The sequence below is a fragment of the Euphorbia lathyris genome, chromosome 1 (genome assembly GCF_963576675.1).
Source record: "Euphorbia lathyris chromosome 1, ddEupLath1.1, whole genome shotgun sequence".
In the NCBI taxonomy this organism is placed as follows: Eukaryota; Viridiplantae; Streptophyta; class Magnoliopsida; order Malpighiales; family Euphorbiaceae; genus Euphorbia; species Euphorbia lathyris.
Window position 1 is genome coordinate 28,675,221 of NC_088910.1, and position 25,858 is coordinate 28,701,078.

General features: G+C 34.8%; 2 protein-coding genes across 2 annotated transcripts; both read left to right on the forward strand.

Annotated features, from left to right (window-relative positions):
- The first annotated feature begins 4,125 nt into the window (after positions 1-4,125).
- On the forward strand, positions 4,126-16,822 carry LOC136226315 (K(+) efflux antiporter 5). Its single transcript, XM_066014721.1, has 20 exons — positions 4,126-4,535; positions 7,171-7,214; positions 7,316-7,383; positions 7,529-7,613; positions 7,691-7,752; positions 7,947-8,022; positions 8,183-8,257; positions 10,505-10,576; positions 10,707-10,790; positions 10,882-10,950; positions 11,043-11,120; positions 11,454-11,542; positions 11,926-12,022; positions 12,135-12,188; positions 12,862-12,957; positions 13,649-13,837; positions 13,943-14,020; positions 14,410-14,454; positions 14,544-14,639; positions 15,929-16,822. Exons 1-20 carry the CDS (start codon positions 4,307-4,309, stop codon positions 15,968-15,970), a joined length of 1,728 nt encoding a protein of 575 aa, XP_065870793.1. The 5' UTR covers positions 4,126-4,306; the 3' UTR covers positions 15,971-16,822.
- Positions 16,823-20,910: 4,088 nt separating this feature from the next.
- Positions 20,911-23,985, forward strand: LOC136226321 (cysteine and histidine-rich domain-containing protein RAR1). Its single transcript, XM_066014735.1, has 4 exons — positions 20,911-21,072; positions 22,423-22,580; positions 23,277-23,485; positions 23,577-23,985. Exons 1-4 carry the CDS (start codon positions 21,008-21,010, stop codon positions 23,670-23,672), a joined length of 528 nt encoding a protein of 175 aa, XP_065870807.1. The 5' UTR covers positions 20,911-21,007; the 3' UTR covers positions 23,673-23,985.
- Positions 23,986-25,858: the final 1,873 nt, after the last annotated feature.

The window sequence follows — 25,858 nt, forward strand, 5'->3', positions numbered from 1 at the left end:
GCTATCAGGCCCACGTGACGGATTAGCAAAAAAAATAGCTTCTTAAACCCGTAAATAGGCCGTTAAACCCGTAACTACAGAAATGTACTTAAAACCTAAAAATACCATACAATTTTAACTAAAATCAGTAACAATAATATAAGTTCATGAATAAATATTATTAATTACAACACATAAAACTAATATAATCTAGTCAAAGCCGCTCTCCTTTCAGCGTATAGATTGTCCAAGTGACGAACACTCGGATCACGAAATATACGTCATTGGGTGGCAATGGGAGGCATTGGAAATGCAGGACTTAAATAAAGACGTATGTAGTGATGATAACTCCCCAAATGATAAATCACAATCTTTCGCTTTGGTGGTCTTCCATCGTCCGAACGCATCGGCAGTATATTGCAACATCCTAACTGTGATGTAGTAAAAAGGAATATTACTGCATTCAAAACAGATGCAGCAGCATATAAGTCATCCGGACTCGCCATCCAGTGGGACTCACTACACCCCGCTCTTGCCCATTTAATACGTGTGAGGGCAGTATCGAATCTGTTCCCATACACTGGCGCATACAAATCACGGTTTGCCCGCATCTCATTCTCTATGAGCACTCTCATCAGCTTCCACTCCTCCTGGTTATAGGTGATGGCATCGGCTAAAACACGAAATCCACAGTTACCATCTGCTACAACATCATGGTATCCAGTAATAAATGGTACGATGAGACCTTGAACCCGATGTAAATGGTCGTAACCGGCGATATCCGCATCAAATCCGGCTGAAAATATTAATATATGAAATTCATCAAAAAAATATATTTACTTTAACTTCAACATATATATTACTAAAATAAAATATACCCGGCATCTCGTTGTTATGCACAGATGAGGATGAGGATCGGTCTCGACTACGACTACTCTTCGAACCCGAGGACCGTCATTCCAATTATCTCAAAGAATGACATCTTATACTTGTTTGTTTTATATGTTGAATCCATACCAACAAACAAGTAATAAGATCGGAACAGTGTGATCGATGTAGGATGTGCCATAAATAAGTGAGTCACAACATTGCTGTCCGGCACCGCTTGCGTGCAATGTACGTATTCCTTATCTATAGCAAGCCGATAAAATTGACCGATTACATCCCGACCCTCAAAGCTCTCAGTCCTGATTTTCTCACTGTAGTTATAGATATGTCTTTGTATCGGACAATCCTCCTGATGTTTTTCTTTGATTACAGCAAAAATCGCACAAGGCTTAGCTTGAGCTGAACTCATTTCACGAACAAGTTTTTTGGAACTCGGGCTTAGTCCGCTCATCTGTCTGTAGCCCTGATAATATACAGCCAACTGATGACAGTGTTGTCCTCTATCTCCAGCAATCTCATTCACCACCCAACCGCCTAATTCAGCGATTTCTATAACTTTTATCTGGAATTTGCAACCACAGTACTTTGTTTTTGTATCCCTCCGTAGTATAGCATTCGTATCCATATCCATTTTCCTTCTATAATTCTTAATACCACGAGCACATTTAACAAATATTCACTGACTTGCCCCCTGTCTTGTGCGACGTTGTGGTTACCTCGAAGCCGATCCCAACTGCCGTCTATTTTGCCCAGTTAACAGCTTCATGATATGTTTGAAACGTTTGTTAGGGAAAAAACTGTGAACTGTAACCAATGCCGTTTCCGCCAAATTCTTCAAACGAAACCTCCTGCAAATGATAAATAACGAACATTACATTCCAACACACGATATTTCTACAACGTTTCAGTGTCTAAACCCGAAAAAGCAGCCACAAATATGCCCGGGCATGTGAGCATCACGCCCCACCATGTGGTGGGGCGTGTGAGCATCACGCCTCACCATGTGGTGGGCGTATGCACATCACGTCCCGCCACATGGTGGGGCGTATGAACATCACGCCTCACCATGTGGTGGTGCGTAATATTCAAACGCCCCACCACATGGTGAGGCGTGATGCTCACACGCCCGAGTCCGAACTAGCAATTTTTATCCCAAAAAACTGACAGAAATCAATGGAAGTTCAATCGGAAAAATACCTCGACTTCAGGGACAACGTCATTCTTGTCTCTTCGCGGTGATAACAGATCGCTCTCCATCAAACGTGTTGTCTTTGATTTCGGAACAAAATGTATTTGGGAGAGTTTGAGAGAGTTTGGGAGAGTTTGGAATTTTCAATTTTTGGCTAAAGGGCGGTTACGTCTTTTTTCAAGGCTGGAAGTGTGAAATTGGGGCTGGGTATAGTAATCCACTTTTTATTTGGTGTAGAATATGTGATAACTTTTTTGAACTTTTAATTCTTTTTCACGGGTGTACATATATATATTTTTTTAATATTACTAATGAGTAAGAACATGCCGAATATGTCGAGTGAATATAATGAGAGTCATGAATGCATAGCGTGCTTCGCTAATAATGCCTAAAAAATGGTTTAGTTTTCAAACATTAAGGTGTCGTTTGGTAAGATGTAATGACCTCCGTAATGGAATGACCATTACATTAAAGGCTCATTACCATGTTTGGTTGCATGTTACAATTTCATTGTAATAGAATGAGAAAACATTGAGTTAAATTTTGTTGAAGAAATCTTGTAATCCCAATTACATAGAAATATGACTTGAATTCTCATTACATTGTCATCTAACCTCTCATTTCTCAAATCTTACCTCTCAATCTTACCTCTCATTCTTGTCAAAAACTAGAAAAACATGAAAATTGAAAACGAGAAAAATGAAAAAAAAACCGAAAAACCTAAAAAATGCGAAAAACGAAAAAAAATGAAAAACTGGAAAAAGGAGAAAATAGAAAAACAGTGAAAAATGTTGCAAAATGGAAATTAAAAAAAATGGTGAAAATGGAAATTAAAAGAAACGAGAAAAATGTAATAAAAATATGAAAAAGCGAAAAACTATATACTAATTTATTGATTTTGGTTAATCTAATTTTGTATTTGATTTTGATTAGATTTTTCATATTTTTCGTGCTTTTCACGTTTTTCATGTTTTTCGTTGATTTTAATTATGTAAATAAAATTCTATGATTGTATTTAATTAGAAAAATATAAGTATTGTAATGGTTATTACATTACATCATAATTGTCAACCAAACATGGTAATAGAATCATTATTCCATTCCATTACATTACAACTTTGATTACATTACGACCTTAATTACATTACATTGCATTACGACATACCAAACGGATCCTAAAAGTAAAATGAGTTCAACTTGTAAATGTAAAAGTATTATTGTTCCATTTATGACGTAAGATTAAAATTGCTCTCGGTTATCATCGTTAGATGTATTTTTATTCCTTATATATATAGAGGTGGCAAAAATATACACGATTCGATTATACAACACGAAATCGATACACAAATTTTTGAGGTGGGTTAAGGTTGATATACTAACCTAAAAACGACACGAATATTTAAAATTATTATTATATTATCTCATGTTTTTATATGTCATTTATTAATAAAGATAATAAAATTATAACTATTACTTCCAAATATGGTTTGAACCTCCTAAATTGTTCAAATTAAATGATTTTTTAACATGTAACCAATTTTTCGATGGTTAATGTTAACATACTAATCTGAAAATGACATACAATATTTAAAAATAGTACAATATCTTTTTATATTTTTAAAAGTGATCGTTAATATATACTTTTTTACATGTTCATTCAAAAAAAAAAAACAAGATTACATGTACGACACGAAATCGACACTAACCCGAATATGTTAACACGACTGTGATACGAATGTTTTTAGATTGAGTTTGAACTTATTTTTTATAATACGAATCCGAAAACGATATGACACCAACACGATAATTGTCAAGTCTACTTATATATACATTAAAAAAAAAAAAAACTTAACAACATAATCATTATGTTGATGTTATTATTTATGCTATATAGTTGAAATGAAAAAAAGTTACAAATAAATTAAAAAGGAATAACCATAGGACTACAAATTAAAATAAAATAAAATAAAATACTATTGACCTTGTTCAACTCTGGGAAACGTCAAAGTGACGACAAAATCTTGTAAGCATACGTAAACAAATAAAGATCCCGCTCCAATCTAAGTAATTGATTGAAATGAAATCTCCATTATCAAACCATTTAGAAAAGTGAAATAAAGAAAAGGGGGCTTTTAGCCTTCTTCTTCGATCTAAGATTCCCGCACCATCTTCCTTTTTGCTCCCATTTTCCTTTCGCTCCTTCCTCGAATTTTGAATTGCTTGCGGACTGGAGAGATTTTGCCATACATTATGGCCATCTTTGATGCGAAACGTGGACTCCTTAAATTTTGGTATTGCTTCTTCTTGCTGTTGGTTTACTCGTGGATTTGTTTCTCCGCCAGATCTGATAAGGAAATCAGGGCGCGGTTTTATGGGAATTTGCTTAATTCCTCTGCTCCCGATAATGATGATGGTAGTATAGCCCAAATGTTCGATCGGGTTTTGCAGAAAGAGTTCTCCGAAAATGATCAGCCTGAAGGTTTTGAAGCCTTTCTTTCTGCATTTTTATTTCCACTTTCCTTGTTTTTCATTGAATATTTTGAACAATCTCCTAAATTGTTTTTAGACTCATTTTAGCCGATGCTATATTCCCTGTTTTTCGTCCTAAATGTTATTAAGGATTAGCTAGGCTACTATGATATAGCAAGGAGGAAGTTTCTTCAAATTCATGGAACAGATAGCATGCTACTTGAAGCTAGTGCTTTTAACAGACTATTAGAGTGCAATTCGTTATTTTGCAATGCTATCCAGGTCTGTATCATCTGCAACTTTGATGAACATGGCTTAGATATCGTACTGGGGAAAGTTAAATTTACGGATTAGAAATGAAGTTTGTTAGAGTTAGACTTTTGAAAGACATGATATTTTACTGTACTTTACTGACCTCGATGTCTTTGTTTTGAAATATATGAATTGTTTGGGTAGATTACTTGAGATTTGATGTTGAAATAAAATTTGTGTAAAAAAAAAAATCAACTTTATTGTTGTGATGTGCAGCCTATGAATTTTATTATGCATTACCAGTCTTGTGAAGACTAAAGAGTCCCCTATTACGATTGGAGTGCATAAAGGTTCCGCACTTAGCTCATTTCTTTTTACCGTCGTTATGGATAGTTCACCTCAAGACAGTATACCATGGTGCATATTGTTTGGAGATGATATTGTGTTGGTTGATGAGATGAAAGAAGGCGTGGAGAAAAAGTTGGAACTATTGAGAAAAACTTTGGAATCTAGAAGCTTTAAGTTGAGCCGAAGTAAGACGGAATATTTGGAGTGTAAGTTTAGCGGCGATAGAAGTAGGGAGGCAAGGACAATCGCCCTGGATGGGAGGGTTGTCCTGGGCTCGGATTGCTTCCCGTTATTCAGGGTTTATTATTCAAAACAGATGGAGAAGTGGATGGAGATGTTGCTCATAAGATTAAATCTGGTTGGTCGAAGTGGAAGAGTGCTACGGGTTTCCCTTTTGCGAACCCGGCATTGCCTAATAGATTGAAGTGAAAATTCTACCGCACGGCAATTAGACCTACATTGTTATATGGTACGGAGTGTTGGGCAGTGAAACACTATCACATTCACAAGATGTCGATGGTGGAGATGCATATGTTGCGATGAATGTGTGGTCATACGAGAAAAAATCAGGTGAGTAATGAAATAATTAGGACAAAAGTAGGGCTTACATCTATTGAGAATAAAATGAGGGAAACCGACTAAGGTGGTTTGGCCATATAAGACGAAGAGTGTTTGATGCGCTGGTTATAAGGATTGAAGAGTGACAAAGGGATGCAATAGTGAGGGGTAGGGAAAGACCTAAACAAACTTGGAAGAGGGTGATTGAGAGTGATATGAGTTTATTGGAGATTAAGTAAAATATGGTAGCGTAGTGGATAGGATAGGACGGAATGGAGGGAGAGAATTTATGTCGTTGACACGACTTGATTTCAGGGTTTTGTATGACGGTTCATGTTAGCCGACCTCGAATCATTTCGGGACTAAGGCTCTGTTGTTGTTGTTTGTTTACATTTCTTGTTATCTTACTTGGAATTTATTAAAAATGATGAATTTGAATTAAGTTTTGCAGTAGAAAAAACCCATTATTCTTAGAAGTCTTCTTATTAAAGGTAACCAATTAGTAGCCTTCTCTTGGATCCAAAACTCCAGATTTCCTTATGAATGATCATTGAGGAGCTTGATCAAGTAAGTAGCACCAAATTTTAAAACAAGGAACTAGTGAAAAGAGATGGCAGTAGTTTTCTTGCTTCAACTCTTCAAACTCAGCCTTCAGTGACTCAGACTAACAAAAAGATAGTTCTTAGGAATATAGTTTAACGAAGATGGTATGCTATTATTTGATGCATGCCAGAAAATTGGTAGCTTATGCAACATTTGTAATGAAAAGATTAAAAGAAGATCACATAGTTCTTCGCCATCTTCTTCCCCCAAACCTTTTTCATTTTCCAGTTATTTTATATTCTAAACGACTATATTGGTGGATTAAAGAATTGTTCATTAACTATTATTTTTGTGTGCCAAGCATCCATGCATTTGCCGAAACAGATGCACACATGCACCAGCTGCATTAAAAGGGTGTTGAAGTCTAAAATATCCCATGTAGCTTGCTAACTGTTTAGATTATATAACAAGGAGCCTAAAATAAAATTTTTGCAGTTGAAATCCATTTGTAATTTACATTATTTGGGGATCTTTTCCCTTAAACAACCACGAAGATACCTTTCTACACTTTAGAGTTCCAAAACTTTCTAGGCGTGCTTTTTAGAAAATTTATCATGACTTTTCAACTTATTGTCAAATTGCAGTAGAGTTTCAGGTCTGGAAACCAAGGCGCTGTCTTTTCTTTACTTTATAATTCATATTATCTAAGGCAATATATATTTATTGGTTTAAGGTTGATATGCTAGTAATGATTAAATACGAACCTTGTATTTAGATTCCAATTTGATGTTCTTTTGCTATGCCCTGCAGGTACTGCTTCATGACTCTATGTTAGATGTTGAATATGTTGCTGCTTATTACTTCTCTCCATCTCTTGCTAGTTAGTAGTTTGGTTTGTCGAATGCTGTTTGGTTATATGTATATTTGTTCTCTTCCTTTTACAGCTTATGATGGAAACAGCTTCAACAATAGTGTAGCTGACCAACAGGTAGGTTTGATTTTTGTTCTCTTTAATAACTATGCTATTTTATTATGTCCCGCTAACATTTAATTTCGTGTTAGTTTATTGTAATATTTATTCTTTTGCAGGCTGTACTGGAGACTGTAGCAAAAATTACTCATGAGAAGGCTAAGAACAATGACACACAAGTGGTTAAGTAAGGGAATATAATTATATTTTTGTGGTGCATAGTTATCAAATTATCATGTGTACTCCTATATTTTTTCTCACTTCTGTCAGAACTGAGAGTTTGATTTGGTAATCTTTTTTCTTTCCTTCTTTCTCTTTTATATTTCTATCAGTGGAACAAAATCATTCCAATTTCAAGATGTCTTTTCACTGGAAAATAAAGATTCTGAGGAGACGACTACCCTTATTGACAAAAAGGTAAGATTTCATGATGAGCTCTTTTTGCAGAATCAAATGCACAGATTTATATGATATGCTTCTCTTCCTAACTGTAGGACAACGTATTTGTCATGTCAAACAAGAAATCCAAGTACCCAATACTGCAAGTAGATTTGAGGTTATCATCTTTTTTCTCTTTCTTTCTGACTGCTACAGAAGGGTAGATAAATTATATTTCTGAAAATATGGCAGGGTTTTTACATAAATTCAGTGTGTGAGTTTTTCCTTTTGTCTTAAGTGCTGTCAATGAATTTAATATGTGTGTATACTGCATAAGGTTTTATCTTTTTGATTTGTTTGACATTTCCACAGATTAATTTCAGATTTGGTAGTCGTCATAGTTTCTGCTGCTATTGGTGGGATTGTCTTCTCTTGTATGGGACAACCGGTTAGTAGCTTAAGATCTCTGTTTAAGTTTCACTTTATTTGTTGTGTTTGGTGCTTTTTGACTTTTTTTCTTCAGTTAAGGTAGATACGTTGGTTTCTTTTGTGATTTATGTTTTGTGGTACCTTTAAGTTCCAAATTTTTTTTTGGATGTGGATGTTAGGTAATTGTGGGCTATCTTCTGGCTGGTTCGGTTATTGGACCAGGAGGTTTGAAATTCATCAGTGAGATGGTGCAGGTATATCATTTTCCTTTTGTATTCAAAGAGATTGAAAAAGAATTTTGTGTTCCATTAAAGTAAAAGATACATTATATTTACTTATAAGTGGTTTTAAACATGAAACCCTGTTATTCAGTCTTATTACAGCCTTGGTATATACATTCTTCATCACCGTTTATCCTGATAGGTTTCTTTTCTGTCGGCTTTTGACTGCACATATTATGGTCTCACTTAATCTATATTGTAGGAACTAAGTTTTGAGATTACCGGATTGGAAATATGCAACCCTGTCGCATCATTTTCATGTTAATGTTTTTATGTCGAAGTCTAGGTAGATAGCATTTGAACCTTGTGTTAGGCCAGATAACAGTATTTTATTTTTGGATAAGTTTTCTAAAGGTTACAACTCACAGGGAACAGCATATGCACTGGATAACTTATTAGTTAGTGATATGGTCCAGGGATCTGGTCATGTGACGGGTAAGATTACTGTGTTTATTTGATTTTCTACCTATGACTGCTAAGGCTAGTTCTCATTAGTGAGAAAGTTTTCTAAAGGTTACAACTCACATGGAACATAATTTGCAATGGATAACTTAATTAGTTTGTGATATGGTCCAGGGATCTGATTGTGTGACGGGTAAGATTACTGTGTTTATTTGATTTTCTACCTATGACTGCTAAGACTAGGGCTCATTAGATAGAACCTGAATCTCTTGACAATTCCTTGGTGAAAAATACTTGTCACCCTCTTTCTTCATGATTGCATAAATATTACAATGAGTAAGGCAGTGACCGCCCATAACTGCGAACTAGACAGTTGCTATACATGTAACTGTTTTATTACATAAACAAAAACTTAAAATCATAAGAGTGAGCATAGTTATTAAAGAGGTACCGGCCTTAGCGCCTTGACATCCAGAATGGCGGGCGCAGTCCCCCTGGCACAGGCGCCATTGTGCGCCAAGGTGCAGTTGCCAATGGCGCACCTTGGTGACATAGCTGCAGTTTTTAGGGTTTTTTAAAGTTGGAAATATATTATACACGTTTGAATTAAGTGTGATCTGATGAGGGTCCCAGATAAGCAGAAAAAAAAACAAATATTAAAAGAGGAAGAGATTATACACGGTTGAATTAATTAGAAGAGGAAGAGACGGAGTCTTATTAAAAGAGAAAGAAGTATAGTACAACAGCAACACAAGCAGAAGTCGAATTCAAACAGAAACACAAGCAGTTGTTGATGCTTTAGATGAGTGATGAATTTGGAGAGTTTTGATGAGGAGTAGAACTTATGATATAGTATTCAACTTTAGCTTTATAATATGGGTTTTATTTTGCATTTTAAAATTTATTTATAATTAAGAATATTGTCATGGTTTAGTATTCATTGCATTTTTATGTTAGTTTTATAGTTTTTATTTTTGTAAGTGCGCCTTGTGTCGCTAGGGTGCACGCCGTGCGCCATGTACCCAAGGCTCCAGGACCCCTAGCGCATAAGTGCGCCATGTGCCTTTAATAACTATGAGAGTAAGATATAGGAAGACATTAATAGATAGAATCAGTCAGTTTTCTTCTTATGTTGCCCATGACTGTAACATTACATTTCAGAATTCTGCTAACTTGTAGCAGGACGCCTTAGTTGAAATGGTTATGACATGATACAAGATCAAGTTATATTTACTGTTGTCCTCAGTTGAAATGCATATGAGATTCTTTTCATGTGTATAAATGACCTTTCTCAGTTAGAGGTTTTTTATTTGTAGATTTGACCAAATATCGCCATGCATTCCATATCTCAGAATTGCCACTGTAGCTTTTTCTTTTTTCCTCTTGTAGAAACAACTGTGAACTAGGAGATGAAAGGCCAAAAATACCCTCATAATTTAGAGTAACCATCATAACCATTTTATCTTCAGTGTAGTGTCATCCAACGCCCTGTAGTGGGCTTCTCTCCGTATCTTATTTTTTTCTTGTATCCGAAATGAATAAAATGAGGGCGAGCCTTGGCGCAACGGTAAAACGTTGTTGCCGTGTGACCTGAGGTCACGGGTTCGAGTCTTAGGAGCGGCCTCTTGCCAATTAAATTGGCAAGGGAAGGCTTGCCCCCAATACACCCTTGTGGTGGGACCCCTCCCCGGACCCTCGCTCAGCGGGGACGCGTAATGCGACCGGGCCGCCCCTATCCGAAATGAATAAAATGAGTTTAGTTTTGGTGTTTTTGCTATATGATGACAGTTGCATGTTTCTCTTTTTCTGTCATCACAGGTTGAGACTGTAGCTCAGTTTGGTGTTGTGTTTCTTCTTTTTGCTTTAGGACTGGAGTTCTCTTTGACGAAGGTGATCTACAATTTGCTTTGGGGAAATCTTATTTACTACATTTATTACACTTGCTATATTTGTTGACTATATAGGTAGTATAGGAATTTGTCACAATTGACTTTTGAACTGCTCAACTCATCCTATGCAGTTAAAAGTTGTGGGGCCTGTTGCTGTTCTTGGAGGGCTACTTCAAATTTTTATATTTATGTCCTTGTGTGGCATAACAGCTATTGTATGTTGCTTCAAGTAACTGATTCATATCTTGCTAACGGTTTCATGATTCTATCAAAATGCTTAAACTTGGACACTTGTCACCTATGCAGTTTTGTGGAGCCAAATTATCTGAGGGAATTTTTGTGGGCTCCTTCCTGTCAATGTCATCAACAGCAGTTGTATGCTTCTACATTTTCTGGCATTGTTTTCATTCTTCTAATTTTTGGCTTCTTACAAATCTTAGAATTCATGCTTTTCTACCCTATACTAGGTGGTGAAATTTTTGGTTGAGCGAAACAGTACTAATGTTCTTCATGGTCAAGTCACAATTGGGACGCTTATATTCCAGGTTTCTGTCCAAATCATTGTCCACTTTTCGTTTTGATAGTATAGTTGATTTCTTAGTTCTCTAATATGTCGTTATTTAATGTGCCTTGTCATCATCAAAAGTGAATTACTACCATTATTTGAATTGTAGTTGGAGTAATATATAAATGTGGGAGTATATTGCAAACTAATTTATTAGACTTTACATTTCGAACTATATATCAATTTCATTTTCTTAGTACTTATGAAAATAGAAGGAAGACTATCTTTTGGGGAGGGAGAGAGTTTTAGTAATACACTTTAGTTGATGACGTATTGAGTTGGAAGATCGATGTTTGATATGTTAGTCTTTCAGGACTGTGCTGTTGGTTTGCTGTTTGCTTTGCTTCCAGTCTTAGGTGGCAGCAGTGGCCTGCTACATGGAATGATTTCAATGGGGAAGCTGTAAGTTTTTTTTGTCAGCTTTTCCTTTTTCTTTTTTTCCTTTTATCTAGTAGAGGGGGAAGAGGGCGAGCCTTGGCGCAACGGTAAAACGTTGTTGCCGTGTGACCAGAGGTCACGGGTTCGAGTCTTAGGAGCGGCCTCTTGCCAATTAAATTGGCAAGGGAAGGCTTGCCCCCAATACACCCTTGTGGTGGGACCCCTCCCCGGACCCTCGCTCAGCGGGGACGCGTAATGCGACCGGGCCGCCCTTTTTTTTTTTATCTAGTAGAGGGGGAGAGAGAGAGGGAGTTATTTCTTCCTTTATCTTTGGCGAGGGATATTTTGTGTCTCACTTGTTTAAATGATCTGGATCAAGTCTTATTTCTATAATTTTTTATTTTCAGGATGTTGGTGCTGTCGATATTCCTCACTGTTACATCTGTAATGTCATGGTCATTTGTTCCTCGATTTCTTAAGTTAATGATACAGCTATCATCTCAAGTGAGTCGGTGACATTTTCTTATAGAATGACTTGTATACCGGTGATTATTGTGATTTTACTGGACATTTACCTGGATTAAGCTAAACATTTGTCTCCATATATGTGATCCAGACAAATGAACTTTATCAGCTTGCTGCTGTGGCCTTCTGCTTATTATCTGCTTGGGTAAGTGTGAAGTATATACTATTTTTGCTGAGAAAATTAGTTGTAACTTGTATACATAGATTTAAAAGGCGAAAGGCAAGCCGAGGCGATAAGGACATATATCGCCTCGAGGTGAGGCACATGAGGCGACAAAATTTTAAAAAATTCAGAAATTAAAAATTAACTCAAAAACATCAAATCTGGAAAGGAATACTCAATTTCATGAGGCATTGGAAGGATCGCCTCGGTCGCCTCTCACCTCAGGCAACCCAGCCTTTTAAAACTATGCTTGTACACTTCATCATGATTTGTTTACTGTTGACTCTTATCATTTTTTCCCTAAGCAGAGTTGTAAATAGTTTTAAATGTTTTTCAGTTGTTTGCTAGACTACATAAGTTCCCAAGTCCGGGATATAAAAATATAAATAAAAAGTCCTATTCGAATTAAGGACTTGTTCACACACTATCATAATCGTCATTAAGATTTGGGTGTGAGATGGAAAACTCTCATCCTGATCTGAAATTTTTGATCATATTAACGGTTTTGTTCCCTTGAGAATGTGACATCTTCTGTAATTGAGCCATATAGCTATAGTATTCAACAACATTAACTTCGTCTAAGCTAAGATGTTGAGATGCATTATATGAGAAATTAACATTTCTAATGCTCTTGGAATTTGTGTAATAATTTCAGTGCAGTGACAAGCTCGGCCTTAGTCTTGAGTTGGGTTCATTTGTGGCTGGAGTAATGATATCTACAACTGACTTTGCTCAACATACTTTGGACCAGGTAATTTCTGGCGAAGATAGTTTTCTCTACTATCCAATTTTTTTTTTCCATATCTGTCAAAAGCACTGAATAAATTTTGTAAATGTTACCTATTTATCTTCTCATAGTTCTTAATGCATTTTCGATCTTCTATTGTAGATTACAGCCTTCACTTAACTAGCTTAAAACATTCATATCCTTCTATCTTTTAATTCATTCATGCCATGAAATCCGACATGCACTAACGGAGCTACATTTTTTAGTGAAATATTTTTGTGCATTTTATTATGTATAACTAGGTGATAGCCTTCTCTAGAATTTGGTGCATGCTTATCAATTTTAGAGTCTGATACCCTGAAATTGAAGTCCGCTCAGCATTTTTCTTCAATCCGTTCCAAATTTCAAGATTTGGACTGATTGTTAATTTTGTGATTATGTCATCAAGATCCTAAAGTATGCAAATTTTTGTGAATCTCATTGGAACTTGACCATTTTTTTTATTAATGCTATTTAAACTGTACCTAGATTGCTCATGTGAAATTTAATGTATTATTTTTTGGTATATGCATGCACTAATTTGTGCTGACAATTGGTTTGGAACTTTGAGACTCGGCAATGGCTTGTTTGACTGGCCAAAAACATATCAGCAATGGTTTGTAATGTGAATATAGTGATCAGTACCTTCATAATTTGTTGTTTCTCTACCCTGCAGGTTGAACCAATTCGTAACCTGTTTGCTGCTCTCTTTCTTTCTAGTATCGGGATGCTTATACATGTGCAGTTTCTGTGGAACCACGTGGACATATTACTAGCATCTGTGATTCTGGTTATAGTAGTTAAGACAGCTGTTGCTGCTGCAGTAAGTAAAGCCTTTGGATATAGTATAAGGACATCATTCCATGTGAGTTGTCTTACTAAACTTGTTGAAGAACTAGAAAATGTTATTATACTTACAAAATTACACCTCAATTTTTCTTTGAAAGAGGATTATTTTGTTATGGTTAAGGTTGGAGTGTTGCTTGCTCAAATTGGAGAGTTTGCTTTTGTTCTCTTGAGTCGTGCCTCAAATCTTCACCTTGTTGAGGTGATCTCTCTCTATCCTTTTCCTATATGGGTTTTTATGATGAATTTTGTACTGTGATTAGAGAATTTCAAATTGATGTACTCCCTCCGTTCCACAATGCATCTCTTTCTAGAGAATTTCTTTTGTTCCATAATACATGTCATTTTGATTCAATCCATGCACATTAGTTGCTTTTTACCAAATATACCCCCATTTAAGTTGCCTTTTTACTTTGGGAATAGATAAAAAATAATTAGCTGATGCAATTAATACAAGGGTAACAAAGTCTTTTAGTTAAAATTGATTTCTTTTCTTAATTCTTGTGCATTAACCTTAAAAGACATGTATGTATATATATGTATTAAGTAAAAACTTTCCTTATGCTTCAACCTGGTTCATGATTAATGCAGGGAAAGATGTACCTTCTTCTTCTTGGAACCACAGCTCTTAGTCTGGTTTGTATCTTTCATTCTTAGATGGCAATAGAACTTTATACTTTAGGCTCTGTTGGTTATAGTATTTACCTTTATATATGTTCATTCAGGTAACCACTCCTCTTTTGTTCAAACTGATACCAAATGTCATGAATCTTGGGGTCCTACTGCATTGGTTTCCACCAGAAAGCAACACGGTGAATGAGGTCCTCTCTCTCTCTCTCTCTCTCTCTCTCTCTGTGGCATGTGATTTGCAGGCCTATGCATGCATTGAAATATGCATCAACAATAATACACTTGGGTTGAGAAAAAAGCAAAGTAATAAATATAGTGGGTTTACCATAGTTGTGAAAGTCGAAAGGCGAGCCGAGGCGATAAGGGCAAAATATTGCCTAAGGCGAGGCGACACACAAATTAGCAAAACATAGAAAATAAAACCATAACTCAAATTGACTAGTTTAACTTGTAAAGCTGTGAAACAGAATAAAACTTCTAGTCTAATAACAAGATCCTAATTCCTAATAACATATCAAAAATCATCATCAGAATTACTAATATTTCCCTGCCTTGACCTCTTGCACATACATCCAACAAGGATTCGTTCTTGTTGCCGTTTTCGATGTATTAGAATAATACTCATGTCCAAAAGCCTGCAAAATTTGGAAAATTAGACACTAGTTTCCTACTGTTTCACACACTTTCATAAACATACATAAACTTATAACCTCCATAAATCATCAGCATAACTTTCATATCGCCTTAACTACAAGAGGCGACCGCCTCTCACCTCCGACAAGCCCTCGCCTGAGTTGGAGAGGCGGTCGCCTCTTGTAAATCGCCGGCCTTCCAGCACCAGAGGCGCTGGAAGGATCGCCTGGTCGCCTCTTGCCTCAGGCGACCCAGGCGAACGCCTTTCACAACTATGGGGTTTACTCTACCATTTCACATCAGAAAAGAATGATTAGGAAGATGAAATTAATTGTATTACAAGAACACATCAGTACAACTAATTTTTGGGAATTTGCAGTAAATAATGCCTGTTAGGACTTAGGAAATGTTTTGATGCTTTACGAGGTATATTTGGTTTCACAGGGTGTTTTTCCTTTTTATAGTCATGGAATTCATCACCCAGTTCATATCAATGATAATGATATGTATGATTTTAGGGGCTACTAGCTTACTAGGTTCCTTAAAACTTTTATTTGATGAATTTTGGAGGTATGTATTTAGGAAGCCCAGACATGTGTAACGATCATAAGGATGAAATGTGGTTAAATAGAGAATCCATACATACACACCATCATATATTGCTGCGAGAATAAGGGAAACATTTAGTATTTCGATGAATGTTTAGTAGAATGATGAATCATTGGAACACCATCCGAACATTCAGTATGAGCTTACAGTTCTTTACTTGCAACATCTTATTTTCCATGTTTCTGTTTACACATTGAAAATTGTCAAAAATGCTTACAACTTCCCTTCTTAAAAACAGGAGAGAACTTCCCTGATTGAAGCACATAATAGATTGTTGTGATGTTGAAGGTGTTATAATCTGGCGAAGTCAGGGCAGAGCAGGGCGTAGGATATAGTGCTCAGTAACAGTAATGTGTGTATATATACAAGTGCATGCGTTGGGAGGTGGGACGGCAGAAAATCATATCAGTTCTAGTAACAGTTGAGCTTGAATACTACAAGTAGCTACGTATGATTCTTGTATTCTTTGAATAGGGGTATTGTATATATGTAAATTTTGTTTGGGGCCCTAGTCAGTGGCGATCTGGTTAGCATCAATCCATATTCTTTCGACTCAGATGAGAAACCATGACTTCTTTTACAGGAAAGTGAAAGTGGTAGACGTACTGACGACAGATTTCAGCAAGTAATTATTATTCTATACCTAGAGTAACACTTCTTGACTATACTTGTACGCCTCATGGATAAAAGTTGATTTACTTTGGTAGTCTTTATTACTACTGTTTTTAGGCATATAGTATCAAAGTCAAAGAAAAATTGTTAGTGTTTATGTACAAGAGCGGGAGCTAAAACAGGTTTGACTAACTTTGATAGGGTGGAGTGATGTTCCTTTGGGAGAATTAAAATGTAAATTTAATTGTGTTTCTATTTTGAACTGGCTTGCTGGCGGTGGTTATCATCGGGATAAAAATTCTCTTTCCTGGATCCATCTTAACAGGGATGGGGAATCTCCGCAAAAATTCCTCATAAGGCGGTTATGAGAAATGCCCGAAGATGAATGGGAACGGGAAACGTCCCACGAGAATATCTCTGATTTTGTGGGAACTTTCACAAAGTTTATAATACTAACTAAAAAGTGTATGCATGTTGTTTCTGTTAAATTAAAATGTTGAATTATTTTAATTTTTTATTAGTTTAATGCATTTATTTTATATAAATTTAATTTTTAATTAATATAAAATAAAAAATAACTGTGGGAATCCCATGAGACAGGGATGAGGAGAAACTTTTTCCAGATTCATATATAGATAATCGGAGATGAGAACGAATGAGCCATTCCCCTTCCTAACTATTCTGTCTACAACCCTAATAGTCACTTCTTTTTTTAAATCACTAATAGTCACTTCTGTATATGAACGTTAAAGTTAATTTAGTAGAATAGTCAATTTTAAAATCAAAATTGGACCTTAATTTTAGCTAAACCTGTTCATGGGCTGGGCCGGGCCTAACCGGGCTTGTCACATAATTACTTTGTCCAAGCCCAACCAAGCCCGCACTATATTTACATCGGGCTCGGGCCGGGCTGGGCCAAGCTAAAAGAACTAATTCTCAAGTCCAACCCGGCCCGACCCAACTAATATCGTTCTATTTTTTAAAAATTAAAATTGAACTAAAAAATTATACTATAAATATAAATAATAAAACACACAATAAACTAAATTTTAGAGGATTATTTCAATAACAATCAAGTAACGCAATCCTAAATAAAAAAAAATACGTTTTTTTATAGTGATAAATAAAAGAGCAACAAAAATATGTACATGTTCACCAATTCTAAAAAAGATATGGTTTGAAAATTTTTATGTTGAAGAAATTTAAAATTTTATTTTTGGAATATAAAGTTTATTAAACTATAAAAGTTATTAAATTAAAATTTCGGGCCGGGCTGGGTTGGGCCTGGGTTTTGAGACAAATCCCAAGCCCAATCTGCTCTATATGCGGGCCTAAGCGGGCTTGGATCGGGTCGGGCCTATTACAAAACATATACGCCCAAGCCCAGTCTTTGAAGAGCGGGTTTGGACGGGCTGGGCGGGCCAGTGAGCTTTTGAACAGGTCTAATTTTAGCCTATATTAATTCAGCTTAAATTTTGAAAAAGGAAACAATTTCTGTCCCCATTAAAATTCATATATTATTAAGTTAAAATTAGCTAATTAAGTGCAAAAGTTAATCAAAGTTTTATGTAAATGTGCTTTTTCCCCTCAAGAGTTATTGTAATTGGTCTATGATTAGCATATTTCAATTTATTATGAGCTGGGTTGAAGTAAGAATGATATTTAAATTGAAATTTTTGTAAGCAATAATTATACGAGTACTAAAATCTTATAATTATATAGTAGAGCATTGATAAAATATTACACAACATAATAACTTGATACAAGGCAAAAGCCGTAAAGGTAGGAAAGAGACATGACCCTCAAAATATATATATGAAAAAAATATATGATCAATTTAATTTTTATTTTTAAAATTTTTGATTTTTGAATAGATAAATTAAGTTTTTGGTAAATTATTTTTTAATATATTAAGTCTCTAATCTTTTAAATTAAGATATTAGACTCTTGATCATTTATCCTTAAACAAATTAGGTTCCTCTTAAATGATCCAGATTTATGTATGATTCGAACTTCATTTAGCGCAAGTAGAACTGTCAACGCATTATTGTTTTAATACATATATAAATTATCACCCTAAATAATATCTTAACTGTTTTATTTTAAAGAAATAGTGATGTTTTGATAGTTTTACAATGTTATGGCATTGTGTGAATGGTGTGTCATTAAATTATGATAAGATAAGTTGAGTGATGTATGGCAATAGTTTATAAAATATTTGTGTTGTGTTTGGAAACAATGTAATGTAGGTGATAATTTAATAATATTAATTGTTATTATAAAAAAAAATATTAATTGTATTTGGTTTAGGGTAAAGGTAAGGTTATATGTAAATTACTTTTACATCCCTAAAACAAAATAAAATACCTATATTAAACATGGAGTGGTGGAAATAAATAAAAAAGTTATTGTAATATATATATATATATATATATATATATATATATATATAAGAGTAATGTTTCTAACTATAACCGTGACTATTATTAACGTTTTCTCCTTACTTTGATAAATATAACAATAAAATTAATAATTTTAATAATAAAATAATAAAAAATAAATGGATATGATGAGTGTTGTTAGAGATTGTATAACTAAAAATTAATTATTTATATTATTTTTAAAAAGTTTACTAAAAGTATATTGGAGATACGACTTGGACTTAACTTACCTAAAATAAAGGTAAACAGAATTTGAATTACTCACTGGCTTGTCCAGTAAAAAAATTAATAGGTAAAAAACAAACAATTTTTTTTTTTTATCAAAGGCTTAGTATATTTATTTAAGAGATTATGGAGTTAATATATTAAATGTCTCAATAAAAATAAAACCTTCTAATACATGTTTTGCCCTGCCTAAGAAAATAGGATTTCCTATAACAGCTATGTATGTTAAAATAAAGACATAATACCCATTTGGCTGAAACTCAATTTAGATTTTAAACTATCAAAATCATCAACTAAGTTCTTAAATTAATTAAAAATCATTAATGGAATCCTCATTCTAAATAAAAATATCAATTGAGATCGTGTCGAAAATCATTTTGTTGAACAGTTTCAAACCCACTTATCCAAAATCATTTTGAACTAACACAGATATTATTATAGTTTATATCAAATATACACAATTTCTGATTTTAGAATAATAAATTTTTTACTTAATTTAAAAACCTAATTAATAATTTTAATAGTTAAAAATAATAATTGACTTTAAAATTTTAATTTAGGATGCCGTAAAATAAAATATGCCTCATTTGACATCAAAATACGAATACCCAATAATTTTCCCTATAAAAGACGGGGATAAGAAGGAATTCGAAAAGATGACTGCAAGTCTAGAATCAATACCAAACGACGCAGTTTCGTGTATTCGGACTGGAGACTGATAAATTGAAAAAAAAGAAAAAACAAAACAAACTGGGATCGTGAGAGAAAGCAGATTCTACTGGAGTCTTCGGAGTCGTCAAATCCTGTTTGTTCAGTGTTCGCGCATTGAGAGAGAAGAGAGATGGAGCACGATAAGCTCCTGCTCCTGTGCCAGCGAATCGGCTGCAACGCCACTTTCACCCTAGACGAAAATCCTGAAGGTTCCTGTCAATACCATGACTCGGTACATATCTTTTTATTACTCTCATGTTCTTGTGTGCTTTCTTAATTTGCTTCGTTTCTTCCGTTTGATTCAAATTTCTCTTTCAATTTTCCTCGACTCTGTTTGTGTTGATGACTTAAGTTCTCTTTCAGCCCTTCAATACTTTATACGAGTTGATAGATTAATGAAGAAAATTAGTTTTATTACTGCATTTAATTAAAGCTAACCGGGAGTTCACGGAAACTTGCTTTTCGTAAAAAAGAAATTTGCATTCAAACAAAAGTGACAAAACTAATCAAATGAGATACACGATCAGCTTCTGCTAGCTAGATTGCTGTTTGAACGCTCGGTACGCACTTTTTAGTATTGTCTCCGACTTGTGTTAGAGGAAAATAGATTTTGTTTTCAGTCCTAAATGCTGCCAATTGTATCTCCTATTCTGCTTTAATGTTCACTAATTCATAACTTTGACAATTGTTCGTCCAAAGTGCATATTATTATGCGTCAAATTACTTACACTCTATTAGGTAACCTGAGTTATCTATGTGATGAGTGATCTACCTTTTGCAGAGACAGTTTTCTTCCTTAGAAACTCCCAAATTTTTGAAAGAATGTTAATTCAGAAATGTTTTTACATGTAGAAGCTTAGATCTAAGAGTTGAATGCAAGAATATTTGAATTGAACGAGTTGAGGCTTCCGACTGACATTAATTGTACAGTATTGTGTAATTCTTCTAACTCTGGTGGCAGTTTCATGTTTTCTGTTATTATTTTCTGGATCTCCATATGTCTCTGCTTTTATTTTAGATGTCTCGCAAACTTTATTTTCATTTGTTATCACTAATGTTGCTGATCATGAAATGTTTTTCTTGCATGTCCATGTTCTTTATATACTTTTCTGTATTGTTATGCTAATTCACTTTACTTTGTGGCTGGGCTGGATATCTTGACGTTTGCACATAATATCAGGGGGTAAGTCAAGAACTTTCTTCTGTTTCACTCTATTCATTTGAAAAAGATTTCTATCTCCTTTTCCTCTTAAATTATCTTCCAGAACTTTGATAATCTGCTGTCACCTTTGCCTCAATGTGTTCTTTAGCCTATATTTCATGATGGAATGAAAGAGTGGAGTTGTTGCAAGAAAAGGAGTCATGATTTCTCCCTATTTTTAGAAATTCCAGGGTATGTTTCTGCTTCTTCTCTCCTTTTTTTTTTTTTTTGTTATTGAGAATTGATTAATGTTGGTACGAATTCCTGAAATTAACAGCTGTACATATAAACTAATATTTATTTACAAATATTGAATGACCAGTGATTGGTTCAAAAGAAACTTGCTATCAAGGAACAAATATGGTAGTACTAGTCCAGTATGATTCCTTTTGGGATATCTTACATAGAAAAGAGAATGGATGTGAAATTTATGTTTACATTAATTTGATATAATTTAGCAATAGCAGTAAGAAGGTCTTCACCTTAACCCAAACTAGTTGGGATCAGCTATATGAATTCCTCTTTTCCAAGCAATCCTTTTAAAAGAGCAGTCCTTTGAGGACCTTCGGGAGATCTAATAATGACAGGTCATTTTTAACAATTGTCAGTTTGAGGTCTTCACCTTCTTGACTGTAGTTACTCATTTAACATTGCGTTTATGTATTGGATTGTCCATGTGCTAGTACAGAACATGGTTAAACCACATTTTAAAAACTGTTGTTTTGTTTTATCCCAGATAGGTGCAGCACCTAGCTTTTCTCAGATACAGTCATTTTCTAATTTTATTAGCCCTTGTGGATCCACTCATCCATCTCAACATCCTAATGTCCACTGTACTGATTTTATCAACTTTCTTACTGTCTAACACTCATTTCCCATAGCATAGCTGGAAGAATATGTTTTGTTCCAACAGTTATATTTTCACTTTAACTTTCCCAAGTTTCCGTTCATATTCAAATGGTTTCAGCTGTCTAAATGATGTTTTCATAATCTTCAACACAAGGAAGACATCGAACAAACAAAAAATAGATTCTGAGCAGCTCAGCAAGGTCCATCTCCACTAATAACTACATTCCATTATTTGAGGGATAGGAAAAAGGGGGAACAATAACAATTTCAGACTGTGTCTGAGTCATGGATGGGGGCATTAAGATAAGGATGAAAATAATAAGGATAGATAGAACTAAATTGTCCAGAATCATTATGATAGAGTTTCAAAACATAAATATCAGTTGCGTGTTGCAAAATTGCAATGTCATTGAAATCTGTGGATACAGTAGTAGGTAGTGGTTACTAATTTGTTACATGTGTACTACATTGGTGGTTCTCTTAATATAGCGACTTACTTGACTACAGCAATAAATTCCATGCAATTGGCATCAACTAGGTTGGAACTAAGGCAGAATTCAGTTGAATTGGATTGCCGTGGGTTAACAACTTTTTCTTTTAAATCTTTCAGAACTATGTTTTTCATTACTAATTATATTTATTAGATCCTATTTTTTTTGTTATTAGTCCCTAAAAAGTTTCTTCTGTGTGAAGATGTAAGACAGGTAAACACACAATTGAGAAACCCGTGTTGGCAACGACTAAGCCTAAACCAATTCCAATTCTTCCTCCCTCGAAAGCTACCATAACAAGTTCATCCTCTAAAGATTCTTGTCCTAGGTGCAAGCAAGGTTTCTTTTGCTCAGATCACGGTAAACTTTATTTACATACTTTTTTAATTAGAAAGATTAACAACTATTGGTCTTTGACATCTAATTTATAAAAGTATTGGAATATTGGAGGGCTGTTTCTGTAGTTTATATAAGAATGTAATGTTATGCTATATGACTATGAAGTATGAACATACTGGACTTGGCAATATTAATTATGAAAAACATTGAGGTTCTTCAAATATAGTTCTTAGGAATCTGGGAACATTGAAATTTTTGGAAGGTCTAGTGGGGGTGGTAGACCTCCAGACCCATTCAAAGCGGTGGAACTTCTGGAGCCTAAAAGTGAAGGCTGGGCCAGCCAAGTTGACTGCAGAAGGGAAATCAAGCCACCATTAAAACAATGATTTGTCCTATGTCATATTATAATCTAGAACTGTCCTGTTAGAGTACATTGTGGGGTTCCATTCCCCAGGTTATGTAGTTACTAGTTTATGGGCTTCATCTGCCCTCCTAGTAAAAGAAGAAAAAAGAACAATTAACTAAGTTAAGATATAGTTACAAACTTGAAGAAAAAGAAGCAAGTTCCTCAGAGTTGCTCTGCCAATTAATTTTTTTTTCATCTGTTTCTATATTGTTTTCGCGCATATGAAGATCCCACTCTTTTCGACTTGCTAATTTTATATAAAGTTGTATTGTATTGCATTGGAAAATTAAATCGCATAGTTTCCATTTTAGGTTCACAAGCCAAGCCAGCTGCTGCTGCAAGCAATACAAATATAAAAACTTCAGCTGCGCAAGTTCAACCAAAGAAGGTAGTTGATTTAAACCAGCCCCGAACATGCAAAAATAAAGGATGTGGTCAAACTTATAAAGAAAAGGATAATCATGAAAGTGCCTGTAGTTACCATCCAGGGCCTGCAGTATTTCATGATCGACTGAGAGGGGTGCGTTCTGTTGTTTTCACAGCATTTTACTTTTGTTGTGTTTTCTTTGAAGTTGCCATTGATGATATAATCTTTACATATGATGTTCCAGTGGAAGTGCTGTGATGTCCATGTAAAAGAGTTTGATGAATTCATGACCATTCCACCTTGCACCAAGGGATGGCACGACGCCGATCCAGTGTCGTAAACCATTTTTCTACTTGTTCTCAGACTGATGAAATTCTTATGTCGCTGTTCTGCTGGAGGTAAAACTTTCTTCTAGTGGGTTGTCTTTATATTCCTCTCCCTTAGATGCTATTACTGGTTACGATACTGGGAGTGGTCCTTCTGAAGGTCTGTGAACTTCTTAAATACTTCATATTGAAGAAAACTGGACTATGAAAAAAATTAAAACCTCCGGCATTTGATACTGTTGCCTTGTGATGTTTTGTGTATTGTGATTATGATTTATATTCTTGTTTTCATTTGATCAATATATGTTGGCTGTACAATTCCTCCCATTTTATGTGCAGTAGTAAATCCTTGTCACCTGTTGCGGAACCAGGACCCCAGATGAGTCGGGGCTCAACTTAATGCAACAATGTCATCATCGATTCATTTAAAAAAAAAAAAAACGCCATCTTTAAACCCTAATTTTAACTATCATTCCTCTATATTGTACAAGTAGAAGCCTAGAGAAGTCAAATTTATACATGACATGAAATTAACACGTAATTATAGTGTTTGGGTTTAGCGTAGTAGGTAATAGATCGTTTTTTGGTTGACACATTTTGACTTGTAAACACATTATACGAACTAAACATCATATATTATGGTTAACTTGCTAATGAAAAAAATGAAATAAAATATTTAGAAGTATTACTATATCCTATTATACTTTTAAATGTTGTCATTAACATAGGTACATAGAAAATTACATCTCATCCAAAAATACAATAAGAAATCATTGATACCATTAGGTTTTGCAATTTTGATGCAAAACCTTTTGAGTTAAGTTGATTTATTTGTTATTTGATCTGATAATTGATATGACACGAACACGACATTAACATAATAATTGGTACTCTTATAGTAGCTCGTTTTTCTCGATTCACTTTCCGATAGAGTTGGAAAATTATTTTGAACTAATTTTTAAAGCTAGCCCCGGCTCCATCCCCCTGTATTCTGCCCCCTGCTTGCTATACCAAATACACTAAAATGTTGTTGGGAAGAGCTTTTTCCAAATAACAGAATATCAAGCTTCTATTAAAAGAGAACTGAGAAATGAACAGTAAAATGAAATCAATTTCGTCATTTTTGAATACCAATTATGTCCTCATAATTTTAGCAAAATTATCAGCCACTTACCACAAAACGAGTAGCTTTTATGGAAATGAGGGCAGAAATGTAATATAAGCCACTTACACAAACTGGTCTGGTCCAAACGATGTGTACGGTTCCAGAAAAGCTCATTCGCATCTGGCTATGCTCATAAGCTCGTCTCTCTTTAAATTCCTCTCTGTCTTCCATGGACATCCATTTCCAATTCATCTCTGGTAAGACTTTGCCTTCTTTACAAAGACTAATGGAAAACATTTTCTTTTTTTATCACAAAAAACGGTATTTACAATTGAAGGTAAAAAGGTACTCTCAAACTTAAAACCTTCCATCTATCTGTGAGTATAAGGATGGTTTATGAGCCAACACCAGGCCTGTTTTAAAAAACATGCTCAACTTTAATATTTCAAAGTTCTTATGGACATCGTGATTTTAGGGTTTAGGGTTAGAAAAAAAAATGGGTTGAACTATAACAGCCGACAGATTTTGGAGCCAGGCAGTAGGTTTATTGCACACCCTATTAACCGGGTCAACCCATCACGATTTACCAAACATGTAAATTTGTTGAGCAAGGATGAAACACTAAACTGATTCATGCTTTCATGCTTTTTACCTGCTTTTGTTAAGCCCTCAATTTTTTAAATTGACATATTAATTTACTTCTCTTTTATTTTTGTATGCGATAGGCCTTTGTTAATGGTTCAGTTTGTTGAACTGCTAAGAATTTTATAAAAACATCCTTACTCATATCCTAAGAAATATTTTATAGAGCATCCTTGGATTCGAAGACTCCCACGAACTATCTGACTTGGAGAAAGAAATATTTTCTAAAGATGTGCGAACGACACTCTTCAACCATGTGGAAAAATCGCCATAATCCGTCCCAGTAACTGTACATGAGGTACATAATAGAATGCACCGTCTGACACTTTAAAAGCTCAAAGGCATCAGGACTAATAAAACAAGGATACTTGGCAATACGATTGTTACATGGTAGAGTTGCACCACCTGACGGTGTCAAAGTCTAAACATGACAGAGTCAACCGAAGGTTGATA